The sequence below is a fragment of the Vulpes lagopus genome, chromosome 3, assembly GCF_018345385.1.
Source record: "Vulpes lagopus strain Blue_001 chromosome 3, ASM1834538v1, whole genome shotgun sequence".
In the NCBI taxonomy this organism is placed as follows: domain Eukaryota; kingdom Metazoa; phylum Chordata; class Mammalia; order Carnivora; family Canidae; genus Vulpes; species Vulpes lagopus.
The window spans coordinates 103,424,124-103,446,421 of NC_054826.1; the positions used below are offsets into that span (position 1 = coordinate 103,424,124).

The 22,298-nt window shown below is 46.1% G+C and overlaps 1 protein-coding gene across 1 annotated transcript in view; it reads left to right on the forward strand.

Moving 5' to 3' along the window:
- The window catches only part of GNA12 (G protein subunit alpha 12), a 114,208-nt gene that overhangs the window by 88,187 nt on the left and 3,723 nt on the right, over positions 1 to 22,298 (forward strand). The window contains exon 3 of the mRNA XM_041748651.1: positions 21,845 to 21,895. Coding sequence (XP_041604585.1) covers positions 21,845 to 21,895 — 51 coding nt within the window. The remainder of the gene's footprint in view (positions 1 to 21,844; positions 21,896 to 22,298) is intronic.

A 22,298-nucleotide genomic window follows, 5' to 3' on the forward strand; every position in this document is an offset into this window, starting at 1 on the left:
ACCAGTGACTTAATAAAGATGAAAACAGCCCCATAACCAACTTTATAATTGGAACTTTACCTGCCACAAAAATTCTGAGCCTCTGAAATAGTTCTCCAACCCGAACTACTTAGAAGTTATTAAATGGAGATGATTAATTCTCAGTGTGAGCAAAACAGGAGCATTCTTGAGTAAATAACTTGGTTTTATGGAAACTTTTTTTTCTCTTTCAGCAGCTTTTTCTAAGTGTACCATTTGGTGACTCTGAGTGAATTGAACCGTCCTCATAAACGGCTCAATAAACGTAGGCCCCTCATGCCCATGTACACATAACCCCAGGCAGCCCCTCATCCCTTCTCTGCTCTGTTGGTTTTCCAGATGGTTTATGTGAATGGAGTCATGCAGTATTTGGCCTTTAGTGTCTGCCTGCCTGCCTTCCGAATGATGTGTCTGAGGTTGGTGCCTGCTGCAGCATGGGTCAGTGCTTTATTCCTTTTCATCCCTGACTAGTATTCCATTGTGTGGATAAGCCACGTTTGATCTATTCAGCTGTGTGCGATAGACATGTGAACTGCTGTCCATTCTCTGGCTAGGGACACGGCTTGATTTAAAGGTGCCTCCCAAGAGAGCTGAAGCTTTGCTCTTTGGAGGTGATTTTTACAGTACGAATTCCGGATCTCTGAAGAAGGGTGAGTTTGATCCTTTTTGTGAAAGAAAGGAGTGAATTAGCCTTCCCAGGTAAACTCAGTGGAGCGTGGGGGTCAGGACCAGACCTTACCCCGTCATTAGTGCTCATTTCAGCCTCAGCCGAGCTGGTCACCAGGAACCGTGTTTCTGGCTGGGCTGAGGGGCAGGGGGAGGCACCGTTAATAAATCTAGTGCTTTGTCTTCTCAATGAATGTTCTGTTCTTAAAAGGAATTTCGTCTACCAGTTTCAGTGCAGAATATGATAAAATATGTGTCTTCTCTGAGCATTAAGAAGCAAGATTTTGTGAAATAACCCTACAATTCACTCCTTTATTGACTGAGTTTAAAAACATTTTTCGGAAAAATCAAGCAAAATTCTCCGTTTGAGGTGGAAAACATGTTGCTTTGAGAAGCAATTTATTGACACCTTTCAAATGTCCCCTTTGTCCAGAAGGTTGCTGCTGCTCAGGCTGTGGGTGGCTTACCTTTCCTTTGGCTCTGTTCCTGGACAAATCCCTGATGTTGTTCTAAGGAGGTACCCCAAAAGTAGCCTGAATTGGGGTTTATGCACATTCGTGGGCGTTCCACGAAGAGCACACTCCTGTAGGTGGCACTTTGCTCCTGAGGTCCAAGTTCTAAGTTGGCTCTGTCTGGCGCTGATTCTTGACGGCAGAAAGGGGACTGGGTGTTTATTTCACATCTCATTTTCTACTGCAGAGAAGGAAAAAAAGACAGGGAATTGATCAGGACTTTTAGCTACTCACTGAGGTCTGATCTCCAAATTGCTTAGCAAATCGGTTTCACAAAAGTTATTACATAAACTTTCATCTTTTGCCCTAACCTGAATGTTGCTTTTACAGGTGGTTTTGGACAGGCTCCTCTTGGTGACAAAGCAGAACCTAAATAAAGATCATTTGCTCATTTTGTTTTGTAAGGTAATCTTTTTTTAAGGTAGAAGTTCACTAATGTGATTTTTTTTTAGGCTAATTGAGAGCAGTTAGTGAAGGTTCCATATGTTTAAGTATGGTGGCACAATCCAGTAGTAGATACAACACAGTAACCAGTAGGTGCCTACTTCCAGACTCTTCTTTGCGATGCTTATCTGGAAAGTGTAAATCTTTGCATGGTTCTCTCCAGCTATTTTAGACCTTGAGATAGTTCTTTTTTGTTTTCAGCTAGCTTTAGATCATAGGACCATGTAGTCAAAAAAGGAGTCCATGCACACGTATCAGAGCCTCATCCCACTCAACAGAACTACACTGTTGCCGGGGTGAGGGAGTTCAGGGAGCTTTTTCAGACCAAGTATTTACTCAGACAGCTGGCAAGGCCAAAGGAAGAAATCCTTTATAGGCTACCTGTGCTGGAGCTCTGAGCATTCTCTGCCAGATGAAGCACATAAACTGTGCCAAGTGCATGCTGACATCCGTACTGCAATAAAGTCATTCTGTCTGGATCTCTCTGAACTCACCTCACATGCTGTGGGGCATCATTTTCTCCTGGGAGTTACCTTTGGCTTTTGTACCATTCTGTGCTTCCTTAGGCTTTTGTGGTGGGGGGTGGGGTCTCATGAAATCCTGCAAACGTTGTTAGCAGAGAAGTTTTCAGTGATTCTGGAAGGAGAGAGGACTCCAGAGGCAGTGGTCAGTCTCTTCAGAGTATTTGTGGAGGGGTGGGTGCTGAGTCAGTGGTCCTGTGGTCCAAGAGCACCGGAACCCTTAGCCTACAAGCCCTGGTGGCGAGGGCATAAAGCACAAGGGCTCTTTATGAGGAGCAGAGCCCTGGCTCACCAGCCACAGCGTCTGGGGCATCCCTGCCTTTGGCTTCCTGCCCCTGGCCCTCTCCTCCCAGCCAGCCACAGCTCTGGTTGCTTCCACGAGCAGAGCTGGCCTTTTGCTCCAGAGAGCCAAGCTGAAGCATTGCGGATGAGTCAGTTTTTGGCAGAGAGAAGGCTGCTTTGAGTACTTCTCTTTCCCTTTTGTTCAGCCCGAGGTGGGGGGAGGATAAGGCTGGGTAAACATCCCACTGAAGAGCACCCTGACCCCTTGGCTTTGGCTCTCCTCCACCATCGAGGGGGAAGCAGTTGGCTTCAAAGCTCTGCCCAGTCCAGATGATTTATTCTCTCATTGTCTTGCCTCTCTGAGTTCTGTTTCCCTGACAGGTCATATGACAAATAAGATGACTGTCCTCATTCCGATTTTTTAATTTAATTTTTCGGAAGCACATTTGGACTTAACTCTTATATAGAGAGCTTAGCGTGTGGTTCTTGGTGGTCAGTTACACTGCTTGCACGTTACACCCAGCTCTGCACATGGGCTGCTTAAGAGCTTGGCCTTTGGGGCTGAGCAGCTGTTTCAACCTGGGGCCAGTGAACCTCTAAGCTTTGGTTTCTTCAAATAGGAAAATGGGAATAACTAGACTGTGTCTGGATTAAATGGGATAATGCACATCAAGTGCATGGCACCGTGCCTGACACCGCAGAGCTAAGTGAGTGATGTTGTGACCCAACCACATACCCCACCTGCAATCTTTCATACATCGAGTATGTGCAGCATCTCCCAGCTGGGCACTTGCTAGACCCTTATAACTCCTCCTAGCAATGAAACCTGTGTCACCCTCCTCAACCCTAGAGTCAGAGCTTTTGGTGTTTTGAGTCAAGGTTTTTGACATATTTTGTCTCACAGATTTCTCTGCTGTCAGATTTTGTGTTAGGGGACTGAAAGGAGAGGCGGCAGTTGTGGAAGAAGGAGGATGAAGCTGTGGTGTTCGTGATATGTATGAAAGGGTCATGGGCAGGCTCTGGTCATGGCTCATCTGCTGGGCAGCTGGACAGCCTGAGTTGTTGTTAGGCTCTGATGTTTGTTGGTCTGACCGATGAGACAGCGTGGCTGGGAGCCGAATTCGAAGTAGTGATCTAAAAAGCTGTGTGGCGCTAACCACAACCGAAAGTATCAACACAATCTTCGTAGTTGCCGATCTTTTTTAGTTCTTTTTTAGTGCAACACGGCCGGCCGAAGTCTTTTGTTTCTCAGTAGCCTATTCTGGCAACTATTCATGAGGTTGTTTTGTTTTGTTTGCAAATTCAAGCATATATGAAATAAGGACCAGTAGTTGCCAAATTGTACATCAAGTGAAAATATGTTTGAGTTTAGGATTGAGAGGCTGGTTTTGGAAACACGTACACTGTGAAGTAGGGATTTTTTTTCTGTCCTTAGAGATTAAACAGATTAGCTAGCAGTGGTTCTGGAGGATGATACAGTCCATTCCAGTGGCTACAGAAGAGCTCTTTCAATCTCCTCTTTCTTGGGGGCCGCCCAGCAGACTCAGGACATGGAGCATGCAGTCCTTGGTCTTGGGGTTGTGAGTTCAAGCCCTATGTTAGGGTGTAGAGATTGCTTAAAAATAAAATCTTTAAAAAAAATATGTTTCCTGGCTTTTCCTTACTTTTATTTTCCCTCTATAGTTTCTCAAAATCTGTCTGCAAATCAGCCATCCTTGGAACCATATGTGTGTCAGAGGCCTGGTGTCTAAGAACTGGCAGCTCCCATTGGAGCCCCAGCCCATGTGCCTGTGTCCTGGTCTGGACACAGCTCTGGGTCAGGGTTCTGGTTCTGAGTGGAGGGGACAGGGTGCAGCAGACTGGAACATGAACCTCCCGTGAACTCCTGCACAGACCAGGTTTTCTTCCATGAGCCTGAGTAGGAAAGGACTCCCACAGCCAAGGTCCAAGTGGCAGAGGAAACGGGTTGGGGTTTGTGAGGTGCATGTCACATTGTGGCTCCATTTAGATTTTCTTGTTTCAGGCCCAAAACAAGCTGGCCCCAAATGAGTCACAGACTATGAGGATTGACCAGGCTGCCCTTGTCCCCACTGTGGAGGACAGGAGGCCTTGGAGTGATGAAGAGTCCAGGCAGAAGAATGCCACTCCAGCCCCCCAGAACTGTTGTGGGGCGGGGGGGTCCTCTGTCCTCCCAGGGACCCGAGGGCTGTTCTCCATCAGGCTCTCAGTGTTTTCAGTGAAGCAAGCGTCTGGGGCCTTTGGAAAGCTGTGCTGCTGGGGCGGCCCCACCAGCAGAGGATGTCCCTAGAGGGAAGACTGGAAGTGGTAGGAGCTAAACTTAGCTCCCTGGATGAGCTGCTGCAGAAGGAAGGGAAGGGGGATGTGGGGGCGGGGTGCAGAAGCTTAAAGGGACAGCCACAGGCTTTTAGAGGTGGTTCTGGTGGGACTCACAGGGTGTGAAGTGTACCTGGGTAGACCTGCACAGGCTCTGGGGAGGCATCCTGGGAGCTCAGTGGATCCTGTGTCCTAAGGGGTGGGGGCTGCATCCTGGGGGGGGCCTGAGTCCTGGGGTTTGGGATGAAGCACACCCCATGCCCAGAGATGAGGAGAACCTCAGTGTTGTCTGCACGGCTAGAAGGGCACTTCAGGCTCTGGTGTCTGCTTGCCCCCTGTCTGGGACTTGGATTGGCCTGTGACCAGTGATGAGCCGACTCCATGTTCCAGGACTGGTACAATGTTTGTGAGTCCATGCCTCAGTTTCTTTCAAAGGCAGGGCTGCCTAGGAGCTAGCCTGGGTAATTGGTTTGGTAAAAGTGATCTCTCCTCCACTTAGAAATCCTGAGTAAATCCTAATGACTACCTCTTTAGTCCTCTGTCAACATTTTACTTCGTCCCCAAGGCACAGGACAGAGGGGATGGCTGGTCAGGAGCATGCACCCTGCCTCACCCAGCACTAGTTTCCTTGCTTGCCCAAGCACCTGTTTCACATATGGCCACCAGAGGCCTTTCTGCTCAACTTCAAGGTCCTCAGTCTGCGATGCCAGGCATCTGCCTTTTTTGTGTAGTACTTTTTAAATTATGTTGTTTTCCTGTGTTCATGGTCCTGTGACAAAGCCACTGGTGGCCGCAGCCCAAGCAGCCTGGTGGCAGGAGAGGGGGCAGATAGAAAGCAAGCAGCCTCCACCAGGGATCTAGGGAAAGTGCTGGCCAAGGGTCTTCAGTGAGACCAGTGCACTTGCCTGAGAGAAGGCTAGAGGGGAGTTGCCAGCTGGGGCGGGGTGGCTGGGGGGTGATTTTGTGATGCCCTCACTACATTTCTGTCTCTCTGTCTTTCTTCTTCTTCTTCTTCTTCTTCTTCTTCTTCTTCTTCTTCTTCTTCTTTCTTCTTTCTTCTTTCTTCTTCTTTCTTCTTCCTTCTTCCTTCTTCTTTCTTCTTCCTTCTTCCTTCTTCTTTCTTCTTCTTTCTTCTTCTTTTTTTTAAATATTTTACGTGTCTATTCATGAAAGACACAGAGAGAGAGGCAGAGACATAGGCAGAGGGAGAAACAGGTTCTTTGCAAGGAGCCTGATGTGGGACTCGATCCTGGATCCCGGGATCACGCCCGGAGCTGAAGGTAGACACTCAACCGCTGAGCCACCCAAGCATCCCTCTCTTCTTTTTTAAAATTGTAAAACATATTTCTCATATCCTGCATGAGTATAGAAGAGGATCTGAAAACATATATACAATTTAAATATAACAATTCCCATATCTGTACCTGCTGCTCAGAAGAAGAAACTTGTGGTAATTTACCACCCACCACCGTGCATGCTCTGACTGTTCAGTATGCCACTGCCGCATCATAACTGCTCTTCTGATCTGGGTCCATCATTCCTCTTATTTGTATTTTTACCACCAAAGTATCTCTAAGCAGTACAAGGAACCCTTATAACATGCTTGGTTCTAACCACTCTGTGCCTCAGTTTAATCGTCTGTAAAATGGAAACAGAAATTCGTACCACAAGCATAGTTTTGAGGGTTAATTGAGTTAATAAGTGTAAAGCACTTAGATCAGCACCAGCACTTACAAAGTAAACATCATATGTGTATTTAGCTACTATAACTATTGTGTTTAGCTTTCCCAGTTTTTAAGCATCATGTGAATCAAGAATACTGCCAGTATTTCACTGTGACTTTTTTTTCTCATTCACCATAATATTTTGAGATTCATCGTGTTGATGCATATGCTGATAGTTCCCTCTTGCTCATTCTCATGGGCTCCTCTAGAGAATGCTGCCAGTTAGTTATCTACTGGACTTGGGGTACCCTTTGGGTTTTTCCAGCTTTGGCTTTGATGATCCTGCCACTGGGAGCGTTCTGAGTGCAGTGGTTCTGAGTGTGGTCTGGGGGTCCTGAGACTCTATCAGGGGCCCCTCAAGATCAACACAACTTTCAGAATAATACTGAGATATCATGTGTCTTTTTCACCGTCATTCATTTGAGAGTAGATGGTGGATTTTTCCAGAAGCCACATGACATCATGTGATGATGTCATCACTCTGATGGCTAACAGGACTCATGTTTGTCTGTTCCTGTATTTTTAAACTCTGTCGGGTTCTAATTTCTAATACAGTAAATAGTGATAGTTTGGTAGAAGGGTTTCCTTTGTTTAACTTGAATAAGTCAGTAAAAGTACAGGGGCTTTCCAAAAAGAACCTGAAGAAACAAGACTCTGACTAATCCCTTTTGTTCTGAGTTAACTAATGACTAATGCAAAGTAAGAGATCTTTCAGACACTCACTAGATCTGAGAGCTTCTGTTTTATGTAAATCAGGCAGCTCCATAAGGAGGAGGAGTCATTCCTTGTTGCCATTCCAGTGTGGGGGCAAGTTTCTCTAGAAAAGGCCTAGACTGCAAACACAAGTGAGGAATCCACCAGGTTATCTAAGAAAATAATGTCTAAGCCAACACTAGGAGAGTCTGCTTTGAAAAAAACTGTGTCGGGATCCCTGGGTGGCTCAGCGGTTTAGCGCCTGCATTTGGCCCAGGGCCTGATCCTGGAGACCCAGGATCAAGTCCCACGTAGGGCTCCCTGCATGGAGCCTGCTTCTCCCTCTCTCTCTCTCTCTCTCTCTCTCTCTCTCTCTCTCTCTCTCTGTGTGTCTCTCATGAATAAATAAATAAAATCTTAAAAAAAAAAAAAAGCGGTGTCTTCACTCACTGACAAGCATTCAGTACCTAAGTGCCAAGACACTGTTGAAGCTGAGGGCTGGCAGGTGAAGCTAACCCTTCCTTTCTGGGTCGTGTGTCTCTGCTGGCCGTGTTGCAGTGTAGCCAGGTGAAGCCACCACACAGTGAGCTGTCCCTCAGTGTGTGCAGGTCAGGAGTCCTGGTGCCTGGAGTTCACTGGGTACACTCTCAGGGTCTCTCCAGGCTGAGATCAAGGGGTCCTTTTGGCTGTGGCCTCACCTTAATGGCCTTTGCAGCTAGCTCCCCTGTCATCGGCAGAGCTCATCTCCTTGCAGTTGTGTGGCAGAGATTTCATCTTCCTACTGGCTGTCAACCGCCACCACTCTGAGTCCCAGGGGCTACCCTGGGTTCCCTGTCATGGGGCTCCTCCTATCACAGCTTGATGCTTCTTGGGAAAGGTTCATCTGATTAGATCAGACCCACCTCGGATCTCCTCCCTGGATCTACTCAAAGTAGCCAAGGAGCTACTCGAAGAGTACTGCTCAAAGAGTCCAGGAGCTCTGCCCCGGCTCGAGGGAAGGAGACTGTACACGGACACAGTCCTTGAGGCTCATCTTAAAAGTCTGCCAGCATAGACATCTTTTCCTAACCCAGGAGCACAAAGATCGTCATGTGTTTTTTTCAAGTCTGCAGTTTTAGTTTTGGTTTTTACATTTAGGTCTGTGACACATTTTGAGCTAATTCTCCTGAATGATATGGATAAAGGTCTGTGTTCCTTCCCTCCCGCCCCCCATACAGATCACCAGTTTTTCCAGCACCATATTTTTGAAAAATGTCCCTCTCCCCCACTTGAGTTCCTTGACAACTGGCAAAACCCACTTGCGTCTCTGGGACGTCCTATTACCAGTCTCTCATTTTGCTCAGTTGTCCGTAAGCCTTTTCTTTCACCAATCCCACTCTTACTCCCATTTCATAGGATGTCTCGAAAGCAGACATTGTAAAGACGTTTTTCTTTGGTAAAATTAAGTTATTGTAGATCACTTTTTAAAAATATGTTTTTAAAATGAGCTTGTCATTTTCTGCCCAAAAAAAAAAAAAAAAAGAAAAAAGCCTGCTGGGATTTTGCCTGGCATTGTACCAAATCTTAGATCAATTTGGGGAGAATTGGCATCTCAACAATATTCAGGCTTCTGGAATCCAGGAACACAGCACATCTCTCCAGTTACTTAGGTCTTAAATTTTTTATGCCTGTGTTCTACACTTTCTAAAGAAGAGGTTTTTACCCTTTTTTAAAAAATCTGTTTTTAGCTACCAAAAGTAGCTTTTACCAAAAGTAAGGCAGGAAATGTAAGAAAGGAGACCTGGAAGCCTGAAGCACACAAATCCAAAAAGTTCCTATTGGCAAGTGACAGAAAGTGCCAAGGAATCCCCCCCCCCAAAAAAATGTCAACTAGCTAAGTCAGTTCAGCAAGGTTACAGGAGACAAGCTCCACATATTTAAAAAATGAACTTTATTTCTGTGTACCAGCAATGAGCACATGGAAACAGAAGTTTAAAATAACCAATACCATCAACAAATGCTCAAAAGGGGAAAATACTTTTATGTAAATTTAGCTAAATGCATACATGACTTGTAGGAATAAAAGTGACAGGACATTCCTTAAAGAAGTCAGAAGATCTGAACGGATGGAGAGGACCAATCACACTCCTGGATTAGGGGACTTACCAAAGGAACAGTGTCCATTCTCCCCACATTTATATACAGATTTCTGTTCCTACTAAAACCTCACCCAGACCTTCTATAAATATAAATATTATTATTCCAAAATTTATACAGAGAGGCTTGAGCATAACCAAAACCATTCTGAAAGTGAAGAATAGAGTATGAGGGGCTCCTGGGTGGCTCAGTGGGTGATATGTCTTGTCTGCCTTCAGCTCAGGTCATGATCCTGGGGTCCTGGGATTGAGCCCCATGTTGGGCTCCTGTTTATCCCTCTCCTCCCCACTCCTACTCTCTCTCTATCTCTGTCTCTTTCTCTTAAATAAAAATTTTTTTAAAAAAAGGACTAACGACAAACAATCAGTGTCTCATGTCGAGACCTTGTGTGCAGCTGCAGCAATCACCACAGTGGTTTTGGCGGAGAGAGGGGCTCATGGGTCAGGGGAACCAACCAAAGGTAGCACCACACAAGTATGCCCAACCAATTTTGGCAGAGTTGCAAAAGCAGTCCAATAAAGGAGGGCTAGCCTCTCAAGTGTGGTGCTGGAGCAGTTGGATATCCATAGACCAAAAGAGAAAGGAAAAGAACTGTGACTAAATCTCATGACCTTAGGCACAACATAAACTGGAGCAGTGATTTAAACATAAGATACGAAGTTTTGAGAACATCGTAGCAACTCTGGGACCTAAGGCTGGATGAAGTATTCTTAGATATGACCCCAAATATATACAAAACCCATAAAAGAAAAAAAATCATTTTTGAAAAAAAGGTCAATTTTGATTTCCTCAAAATTAAAACTTTTGCTCTGCAAAAAGACCCCATTAAAAGGCTACAGACAGATTTGCCAACCCCAGATCTAACCAAGGACTCCTCTCTAGGATACGTAAAGAATTCTTGAGACTCAAAAGTAATAAACAGTCCAGCTAGAAAATAAGCAAAAGATATGAAGAGATCTCACCCAAGAGGGATGTGCATGTGGCATGTAAGTACGTGGAATGATGCTCAACATCACTAGCCACTGGGGCAATGCAAATTAGGGGAAATGCAAAACCATGCTGAGATACATATTAGAAGTTAGAAAAGCAAAACTGGGAGCCATACCAAAGGTGGGAAGGATGCAGAGAAATCCAGTCTCTCCCACATTGCTAGCAGGAATGTAAAATGGCACAACCGTCCTGGATTATATAGCCTCTGAGTTTCTTCAAAATCCTAAATATGTACTGAACCATGTGATCAGCCAGCCCACTCCCGTGCACTTACCCAGAGAAGTGGAAACTGTGTCCACCCAGAACCCATACACAAATGTTGACGGGAGCTTTATCTGTACTAGCCAAAATATGGCCACAGCCAGGATGTCTCCAGATGGGTGAATGTTGCCAAAGAAGCCACGGTGCATCTCTTTCATTGGAGACTACTCAGCAATAAAAAGGAACAAACTATTGATAACACACAACTGGTTGGACCTCAAGACATTCTGCTGACTGAAAAAAACAACTTCAAAAGGTCACTTGGTGTATGATTCCATTCAGGGTACATTCTGAAATGAAACTATGTGATGGAAAACGCGTCTGTGACTATAGAGTGGCAGGGAGGTTAGCAGCTGCCGGGAATTAGCGATGTCAGGAAAGAGGGTAGGTGACTTATAGGGATGTCTGGGGGCAGATCTTTGTGTTCACAGATCACTTCTCCCCCTGTTGTGGAGGGGACACTAATGACACAAATTTAGGGATGTGATAAAGTGCATAGAACTGAACACACACACTGTACCAATGTCAGTTCCCTGGTTTTGATATTGTACTATAACATGTAATCCTTGAGGGAGATGGGGTGATAGGTACACAGATCTCTACTATTTTTGCAATTTTCTGTGTATCCAAAATTATGTCAAAATACAAACTATGTAGCAAAACAAATTATTCCTAAATATATCATGTTTCTTAGTGTTAAGTAGAATTGCTTTCTTCAGATTTTATATTCCAATTGTTTATTGCAAATATTTAAAAATACACTTGATTTTGGTATATTGACCTTGTATCTTGTAAATTTGCTAGACTCACTTATTGGTTCTATTGTTACTTTTTTTATAGATTCCTTAGGATTTTATATGCAACCAGTTATGCAATCTGCAGTTTTAGTTCTTGCTTTCTGATCTTACGCCTTCATTTGTTTACTAGATTTTTTGCTTTTCTTGTACTGGCTAGGCCTCCTAACATGAACTATAAATCAGAGGTTTCTACAACTCCCTCCTCGGGTTTAATTAATTTGTTCGAGTGGTTCACAGAACTCAAGAAGACAGTTTACTTACTAGATTACCGGTTTATTACAAAGGCTACTAAAGAATACAAATGGGGGTGCCTGGGTGGCTCAGTTGGTTAAGCTTCTGCCTTCAGCTCAGATTGTGGTCTCAGGGTCCTGGGATTGAGCCCCACATTGGGCTTCCTGCTCACCAGGGAGCCTGCTTATTCTCCCTCTGTTTTTGTGCATTCACACACACACTCTCTCTCTCTCTGTCAAATAAATAAATAAGATATTAAAAAAAAAAAAGATCTAAACGAATAGCCAAAGAGATACATAGGGCGGGACACCTGGGTGGTTCAGCAGTTGAGCATCTGCTTTTGGCTCAGGGTGTGATCCCGGGATCTGGGATCAAATCTCACATCGGGCTCCTTGCAGGGAGCCTGTTTCTCCCTCTGCCTATATCTCTGCCTCTCTCTGTGTGTCTCTCATCAATAGATAAATAAAATCTTTTAAAAATAAATTTAAAAAATCAAAAAAATAATTATAAGAGATGCATAGGGTAGTGCCATTCCTGAAGGGTCCCAAGCACAGAGGCTTTTGTCTCTGGAATTGGGGTACACTGCCCTCCCAAAAAGGGATACATTTTTGTTGAACAATCTAGAAGCTCTCTAAACCCTGTAGTTTGGGGATGTTTATAGGAGGCTTCGTTACATAGGCATGATTGATTAATCATTGGCTATTTGGCAATTGATTCAACCTCCAGCCCCTGCCATTTCCCTGGTGGTCAGGGGTGAAGCTGAAAGTTCCAACCTTCTAATCATGGTTTGTTCCTCTGGGGACCAGCCCCTAACTGTAGGAGCTTTCCAAAAATCACCTCATTAATATAAACTCAGGTGAGGTTGAAAGAAGCTTGTTATGAATTACAAAAGATACTTTTATCTCTTTATCACTTAGGAAAATCCCATGGCTTTTAGGAGCCCTGCCTGCCAGGAGACGAAGACCAAATATACATTTCTTATCATAAATCACAATACCACAACTTGCTGATGTTTTGTGAAGAATACTGTGTCTATACAAGAAGACTTTGGTCTGTAGTTTTGCTTTTTTGGTAATGCTTGTCAGTTCTGGTATCAAGGGTTGTGCCTGGTGGGGGGCACCTGGGTGGCTCAGTGGTTGAGTGTCTGCCTTTGGCTCAGGGCGTGATCCCGGGGTCCTGAGATCAAGTCCCTCATCGGGCTCCCTGTGAGAAGCCTGCTTCTGCCTCTGCCTATGTCTCTGCCTCTCTCTGTGTGTCTCATGAATAAATAAAGTCTTAAAAAAAAAAAAAAGGTTTTTGCTGGCCTCATAAAAGGCATGAGTAAGTGTTCTTCCTCTTTGGTTTTCTTTAAAAGTTTATATAAGATTAGTGTTACTTCTTTTTTTGAGTGTTTGATAGAATTCACCAATGAAACCATTGGGCTTAGGTTTTTCTTTTGGGGAACATTTTTTATAACAAATTCAGCTTTGTTTTTTAACAAATTCAGGGTTTTTTAAAGTAAATATAGTTCTAGTCAGATTTTCACTGTTAGCAAATAAAAATTTTTAAGGCATTTTGTCCATTTCATCTAAGAAGTCCAGTTTGTTAGCATGAAGTTGTTCATAATGTTCTCTTAATATCTCTGTAATGTCTTTAGGGTCTATAGTGTAACTCCTGTTTCATTGCTGATGCTCGTGATTCCCCTTGTTCTTACTGACGGGGCTAAGACATTATACATTTCGTTGGCCTTTTTGAAGAACTAACGTTTGGCCTCATTAATTTTTTTCATTATGTGTCCATTTCCTATTTCAGTGATATGTGGTCTTTATTATTTCCTTCCTTCTACTCACCTTGGGTTTTCTTTGCTCTTTCTTTTTAAGCTCTTTGAGAAAGAAACTTAAGTCAATGATTTTGGATTATTTTTCTTTTCTAATATAAACATTTATTTTTAAATTTTAATTGCAGTATAGTTAACATACAGTGTTATTTAGTTTCAGATGTACAGTGTTGTGATTCAGCACTTCCATACATCACTAATATAAACATTTAGAAGTACAGATTTCTCCCTAATTAACACATCTGAAAAAAAATTTTTTTAAGATTTTATTTATTTATTTGAGAGAGAGAGAGCGGACAGGGGCTGGGGGAGGGGCTGAGGTAGAAGGAGAGAGAATCAAGCAGACTCCCCACTGAGCACAGAGCTGGATTCGGGGCTCAATCCCAGGATTCTGAGATCATGACCTGAATCCAAGTAGACATTTAACTGACTGAGCCACCCAGGAGCCTCCCAAATATTTTCTGACGTACTTTGTGATTTTTTTTTCTTGGTTTCTAGTATTATTTCCATGTGACACATGGAGTTTCCCTCTCCTTGCTTACATTTCCCATCTGTTCTTGCGTGTTGTGCACTTTCTGCACTAGAACCCTTAGCATATGAATCATATTATTTTAAATTACCAATCTGTTAATTCCAAAACCTCTGCCATATCTGAGTCTGGCTCTGATGCTTGCTTCATCTCTTCAGGCTATGATTTTTGCCTTTTTGTGGGCATTGTCATTTTCTGGTGAATGTCCGGCATAATGCATCCATTGCTGGCTCCAGCCACGTCTTCTGTCCCCAGTAAACTGTAAGTCACTGTATTCACCTGCTTCTCCCAGGTGGGGGCAGTGGTTGGCCCTGTAACATCAAATCAAAGATGGATCTAAGAAGGGTTGTTGGTTTTCAACTTCTTCAGCTTTTGTCTTGTGAGGACTGGAGTGACAACTTTTAAGTTCTTTACGTGTGGGACCAGGAAGGGGGGATCCTGTGGTGGATACCTTTAGGAACTGGCTGAGCCCTCTCCCTACCCACCCCACCCATGCTCCCCTCCCCCTATGATGTAGGTGCTTGATTATCTGGAGGAGAAAAATGTCTAAAATCATGCTCTGGAATTTCTTTCTAGCTCATTTTTCTGTGGTAGTCTCTGTGATACAATTGAAGAATCTTAATCTGTGATTATTAAGGGCTGAAATTGGAATTTGTACCACTAAACTTGCAGAAGTGTCTCAGGAATGAGCCTAACGGCTATTCCTATACCCACAAGTTCATGATGTACAGACAGCAGCACCTTAAAACCCAGACAAGATGCCAGTGAGATGCCACTTCACACCCACTAGTGTGGCTACAGTTAAACACATAGGGGTTTACAAGTGCCAGTGGGACGGGAAACCTTCTCATCTCTGCTGATGTAGATGCACATGGGTGTAGTTACCATGGAACACAATGTGGTGGTTTCTCAGAAAATTAAATATAGAATTGCCATATGACCCAGAAATTCCACTACTAGGTGTATTATATGCCCAAAAGGATTGAAAACAGGTGTTCAAATGAAAACTTTTGCATGAATATTCCTAACAGTAGCCCAATGCTGGAGGCAGTCCAGAAGCCCATCCACTGACAAATGAATAAACACTGTATGGTGCGTCCATGCATTGGGATATTACTCAGCTATAGAAAGAAATAGAGCCCTCACATCTGCCACGACATGGGTGAACCTTGACAGCATGATGCCAAGTGGACTAAGCCAGACCATTTATATGAAATATGCAAGATACAGGCAAACCCAGGGAACCGGAAAGCTGTGGGCGCATAATTGCCTTTGGGGGTGACAGCAGGGTGAACAGTTTTCAAACAAGGTAAAGCTGATGGTTGCACATCCCTGTAATACACTACATGCCACTGTGTTATATACTTTAAGATTTTATTTTTTTTATATTTTATTGATTTAATCTCTACACCCATTGGGGGCTCGAACCACAACCCCAAGATCAAGGGTCTCATACTCTGCTGACTGAGCTAGCCAGACACCCCTATATATACTTTAAAATGGTTAATTTTTTTGTTATGTGAATTTTACCTCCGTTGAAGAAAAAGAAAAATTCTAGATGAGAGGGGACTTGGCACTCTAGAGTGCCCACTCTGGACCTTTCCCTGAGGTCTTTTTTCTTTTTTTTTTTTTATAAGATTTTATTTATTCATGAGAGAGAGAGGCAGAGACACAGGCAGAGGGAGAAGCAAGCTCCATGCAGGGAGCCCAATGCAGGACTCGATCCCAGGTCTCCAGGATCATGACCCGGGCTGAAGGTGGCACTGAACTGCTGAGCCACCGAGGCTGCCCTCCCTGAGGTCTTAGTCATGGATGGGAAGAGGCAGCTGTCCCTGGGAACTGGGGTGAGGGACTCAGAGGTGGGATATGGGGATTTCACAAGCATGGGTACACCTGTATAGCAAGGCGGTCCTTGTGAGCAAGGCTTGGGCCAGCTTCCTCCGCACTTGCATATTCTGGGGCAGAAGTCCCAAAGCTCTACCCACCCTTGACACACTGGCAGGTTCATTGGTTGTAGTTTGGTTTCCATTTTGAGGGGTTGATATTTTAAATAAATTTTGTGTGTTTTTTTTGTTTTTTTTTTTTTAATTTTTTATTTATTTATGATAGGCACACAGTGAGAGAGGCAGAGACACAGGCAGAGGGAGAAGCAGGCTCCATGCACCGGGAGCCCGACGTGGGATTCGATCCCGGTTCTCCAGGATCGCGCCCTGGGCCAAAGGCAGGCGCCAAACCGCTGCGCCACCGAGGGATCCCTAAATTTTGTTTTTAATTATGCAAGATACCTACATGGTTCCAAAGTCAAAATCCATTCAGAGACATCTAGCTTCTGCCCTTGTGCCTCCTGCCCTGTTTTCCCTTCCCCTATCCTGCATCATTTCTATCTTGCTGATTTATCTTTCTGTCTCCTTTCTTAAATATAAGCAAATAGTAACTGTCTTCATTTCCCCACCATTCCAATTACACACAAGGAGCCTTCCTATTTTGCACCTGCCTTTTCTCACATGGCCATGTGTCAGCCATGCACTCCCCACAGCTGCATGTGACACAGCTGCGTGAAGATAACGGGCTTGGTCCATCCAGCCTTCCTTCTGTCTGTGGACAGTTGGGTTCATCTGGGGCTTTTTTTTTTTTTTTAAGATTTTATTTACTTATCCATGAAAGACACAGGGAGAGAAAGGCAGACACAGGCAGAGGGAGAAGTGGGCTCCCTGCAGAAGTTCAATGTGGGACTTGATCCCGGGACCCCAGGATCATACCCTGGGCCAAAGACAGATGGTAAACCACTGAGCCACCCAGGTGTCCCCATTTGGGGCTTTTGATATGGTAGAGGTGCTACACTGAACCTTGTCCCTGATATTTTAGGGTTATAAATTAGCAACAGAAGATTTATAGGCACCAGATTAAAATTTGAGGATCTCTGTTTCTATGATGTGTATTAATATGGTGCTTTATCTTTTTCCAGAACACTCTCAGAGCTTTGATATCATTTATTCTCCCAAAACCCCAGTGAAATGTCCTAGGTATTGGCAAAGCCTGAATTCACAATGAGGGTTTCTCCTCTTGGGGATTAGATCTTTTTTTTTTTTAAGTATTGGTAGTTCTCTATTCAAACATGTTGTTTGGTTATCATCTCCATTAAGCTGAAGTTAAGTCCTAAATTTGATAGTAAGTAATGAAAATGAAAATTTGACCTTTGGAATACTTTGTTGTCGTTTTTTATATATAGCAGTTTTAAAATTTGTATTTGTTTTTTTTTTTAATTTTTATTTATTTATGATAGTCACAGAGAGAGAGAGAGAGGCAGAGACATAGGCAGAGGGAGAAGCAGGCTCCATGCACCGGGAGCCTGATGTGGGATTCGATCCCGGGTCTCCAGGATCGTGCCCTGGGCCAAAGGCAGGCGCCAAACCACTGCGCCACCCAGGGATCCCCTTAAAATTTGTATTTGTAATTTGTTATGTTTAAACGAGTAAACTTCCAAGTCCTCTAGCTCACCATTGACCAGCCCCTGTGTCTCCATCCCAGCACAACTGACGGCATTTTAAAATATAAAAATCAGGGACGCCTGGGTGGCTCAGTAGTTAAGCTTCTGCTTTCAGCTCAGGGTGTAATCCTGGAGACCTGGGATCGAGTCCCACGTCAGGCTCCCTGTATGGAGCCTGCTTCTCCCTCTGCCTGTGTTTCTGCCTCTCTCTCTCTTTCTCTCTCTCTGTGTGTATGTGTGTGTCTCTCATGAATAAATAAATTTAAAATCTTTTTTAAGATTTTAAGATTTTTAAGATTTTAAATTATAAAAATCAGTGTCCCTAGGTCCAGGAACTATAAGAATGCTCCTGTGCACGCAGATAGGATTTCAAACTGAAAAGCACAGCCCCAGGTGGAGATCCTTGGAGCCACCGTCCCTTGATGGCCTCCGACCCCACCTGCACACCAGCTTTGTCAGTGGTTCTTACCCAGCAGGTGCTTCTCATGCACTCACCTCACTAACACCCGTCCACCTGAGCCACTGGCAGGACATACCAGCAACTGAACAAGGATGCAGGAGAATGGGGGCACACCGCTGGCAGGGAGGCAGGTGTGACCAGTCCACCTGCAGCATTGATCTTGACTGCTTGGTCTTGTGCACTGTTGAAAGAACCCAGTCTGTTCTGTGGCGGTCTTGAATTAGCTGAATGAGGAGCACATGGTCAGCCCATGTCCACCAACGGGGCTGGTTCGTGATGCAGGGACGGGGTGGGGTATGTCTGGTGATTTGGTGACGGAAATTTCAAAGCAGCAGCAAGCCCACTACGTGTGATTCATCCGAGGCAGGGGTGGGTAATGGGTGCTCCCAGGGAAGATGTTGTGAGGAATAGAGTTCACTTGCCATGAGCCTCATTCTCTGTGGGTGTGATGTCTTCCAGCCACATTTGCCACTCTGTGACACAGCTGCAAGTACTCCAAAAAGACCCACTGCTGCTTGAAACTGCCCGCCCCCCCTTCTCCATCACCAGCACCCCCCCCCAGACACGTCCAGCTGCTGGTAATAAAAATGCATATCTTGCTAGGAGTTGGGTCAGAGAGACAGTGTGATGTCAAGCATGTGCCTGGTGGCCTCTGAGCACAACTTTGCAGATCTGTGCCTTGTCTACTCCGTGAATCCATTGGTGTTATTAAAGTGACTTAGGGACACCTGGGTGGCTCAGTGGTTGAGCATCTGCCTCTGGCCCAGGGCCTGATCCTAGAGACCCAGGATCAAGTCCCGCATCGGGCTCCGTGCGTGGAGCCTGCTTCTCCCTCTGCCTATGTTTCTGCCTCTCTCTGTGTGTGTCTCATGAATAGATCGATAAAATCTTTAAAAAAAAAAATAAAAATAAAAGTGACTTAGATTTTCAGATCAAGGAGTGTTATAAAATGCCCATTTCTCGTGTACTCTTTCTCATCAGACCACATGACTGCAGTGGCGTCAAGAGGACCCTGGGACTGTTCTGTCACACATGAGACTCTTTTTGTAAAGGTGCCATCTTGATCCATTTAGGCTGCTGACAGACATACCTAGCCTGCGGTTGTGAGAAATGTTCTGGAAGTTGGAAAGCCGGAGGTCAGGGTGCCCACAGATTCAGTCCGGCTCCTGGTTCACGAACAGTGTCTTCTCACTGTGTCCTCATGAGACAAGCGGCAGGAGCCAGTGCTCCAGGTCTCTTTTACAAGGGCACTGACCCCATTCACGGGGCCCCACTGCCCAATGCCATGGCACTGGGGGCTGGGTTTCAGCACGTGATGGGAGGGTGGGAGCACAGTCTGTCTGTAGCAGGTGCCAAGTGGTTAATTCCACGGTGGCACATCAGCTCCGGCCCCTTGCCATCTCTCCAAAGACATGACTCCATCCCCCTAGTGTTGGAAATCTATCAGAATGGATGTTTTAATGAGTGGGTGCTCTGGGAACCTTGAAGCCCATGCAAATGATTGTTCCCTAGGCTGTGTGTGGAATCCGATGGTGCACACTTCAGTCCCTGGCGGTTAAACCAGTGTCCAGACTGTGGTTCCCACTCAGCCTGGTGGAGCCACAGAGCATGGAGCTCAGCGACTCCTTGCTGGTTTGAACACGCTGATTCTCTTCCCTCCTCCCCTTTCTCCCCATGATGGAGAGCTCTGTGGATGGACAGCTCCAAAGCAGCCCTCACATGGACCTGAGAGCGCCCAGAAGAAGAGGCAGGCCTGGCATGAAACTGGGTACCATACCCTCCTCGTCCACCGCCCCCTGCTCAGAGAGCACGCAGGCCACCGGTCGTGTGGAGTGGCAGAGAGTCTTAGATAAACCTTGTAGCTTTGAAGGAGTGAAAGGATGGTGGTGTTCAGAGCACAGCTGGGGTGACCCTGACTTCAGGCTCACTGGGGGTATTTCCATTCAGACTTGCTTTTTCATACCTTATACTTAGTTCATCCTTATTATATTCTCTAGGGGTACTTTCCCTTTCACATCTGTGCCATTGGGGTAAGCACTCATGTCTCAGTGTCTCCCCAGGACAGTTGTCATGCCTTGGGGACAGAACATTGGCTGGGGCATCTGCCTTGCCGTGACTTGATGCCCAGCCAAACCGAGACCCCTGGTCGGGGAGCATTTTCCAGTTTCTTTTTACCTTGTACCACCACCGTGTGCCTCAGAGTGGCCCAGAGCGGCCCGGGCTGCCACCTGGCCACCACCAACTGGCCTCCGGTGCATGGACACGGTGGCAGGCAGGCAGATCCTGCTGGAGTCTTCATAGGCTCTCCTTCACCCGCAGAGCCCCCGAGTGGGAGGCAGCGGGGGGTTGGTGAGAGACAGGGTTATGGGGGAGGAGCAGTCCCAAATCAGGTGGGTCAGGTGGGTTCACTGTCTGCAGAGATGGCTATCCCCACACCCAGGCTGGTGTCAGAGGGGGCGGAGTGGCAGAGACTGGGGTGCCACCTCTCCCACCTGGATGTCCCCAGGGCAGAAGGCAGGCTGCACACCCAGCGCACCCTGATGTTCCAGAGGAAAACTCACCCTCCTCTGTGCTAGAATGTGTGGAATGCCTCTGTCGCCCTTAAAAATGCTCTCTTCTGGGATCCCTGGGTGGCGCAGTGGTTTGGCGCCTGCCTTTGGCCCAGGGCGCGATCCTGGAGGCCCGGGATCGAATCCCACATCGGGCTCCTGGCACGAAGCCTGCTTCTCCCTCTGCCTATGTCTCTGCCTCTCTCTCTCTCTCTCTCTCTCTCTCTCTGTGACTATCATAAATAAAAAAATAAAAATAAAACTGGAAAAAAAATGCTCTCTTCTAAGTCCTCCAGAAGCTATCATCGTAACACGGAAGGCTGATTCCGCTGAAGGAAGTTGCCTCCTTAGTTTCTTCCTTTGGGCCTGGAGTAGGAGACCCCCTGGGGGAGGGCTCACATCGGGCACCTGCCCCGGATGTGGGCTTGTCCGAGGGGACTGTCCCCGGGGCTGTGTAACGGAGCGCATACGGCCCAGCGCGTCCTGGTAAATTGCGTTCTGCTTCTGGAGGGAAGACCGCCACACCCGTGCGCTTACCCTCTGTTCAGCACACTCCCATGAGCGTTTCAACGCCCTCCAGACGCTTCTCAAAGGGCTGGAGAACTGCCTTGTATCAACATTCGGTGCAGAGAATGTCCGGGGGGTGAAGAATTGGCTTTCCTGCCTCAAGAATCCTGACTGAATCCGGATCCCCAGGTGGCTCAGCAGTTGAGTGAGCGTCTGCCTTTGGCCCAGGGTGTGATCCTGGGGTCCCGGGATCGAGTCCCACATTGGGCTCCCTGCATGGAGCCTGCTTCTCCCTCTGCCTGTGTCTCTGCCTCTCTCTGTGTGTCTCTCATGAATAAATAAATAAAATCTTAAAAAAAAAAAAAAAGAATCCCAACTGAAGCTTCTCCTGATTCTAGGCTACCTACCAATCAGGTCTTAGGAATGTGGGCAGTAACGGTGGAATGTTAGGCCCACATCCAAAAACTGGAAGGTGTTTGTCACATGCCTATTCTTGAAGATTCGCCCTCCTTAGAGACCACGTCTGCGGAGCCCACGGCCACGTCTGTCCAAGCAGGACTGCTCAGAGGCTCCCAGTGTAACGTTCCAGCTCTGGAGCCAGCCAGCCCGGTCAGCGGGGCCAGCTCCCTGCCCGTCACCTGAGTCATGCAGGGGTGCTTTGAAAACAGTCTGAGTTTGAATCTTGGGGCCACAGCTAAAGAAACTGCATTTAAAAATTCTCTCAACTGTGTTTTTAAGTTTTAACAATTCCTGATGCTCGTGGTCCCTTTGCCTTCCCGTTTATACAGATGTGAAATACCACTCATATGATTCTATTATGATCTGCTGGTGGCCAGATCAGGGTTCTCCACCAAGACTGAGTCGTGCATATTTTTCCTCTGTGACAGGGTGAATCGGTGAAGTACTTTCTGGATAACTTGGACCGGATCGGCCAGCTGGTGAGTACAGACTCCACCCCGAGAACCGTGAGCCAGGGTTAAGGAGCGCATGCGTGGAGGTCAGAGCAGCCCCTGTGACGTGAGCGTGCACACCGTCCCTGTCCACTCCAGACTCTGTGTCAAGGTGCAGCATGGCCATGGCCTCCTCCTCACATTCCTGCCCTGACTACCACAGAGGACACAGGGACTCTTTAGTGAACAGAGGATTTCCTGGAACTTCTTGTTCCGGGAAACCCAGACAAGCACAAGAACAAACTCAGGTGAGGGATTTCACCAAAGATGGGGCTCCAGAGTCCTGACCATGATGCTGTCGTAGCTCCTAAGGTATTGGCAACATTGGGACACCTGGGTGGCTCAGCGGGTGAGCATCTGCCTTTGACTCAGGGCGTGATCCCAGGTCTCC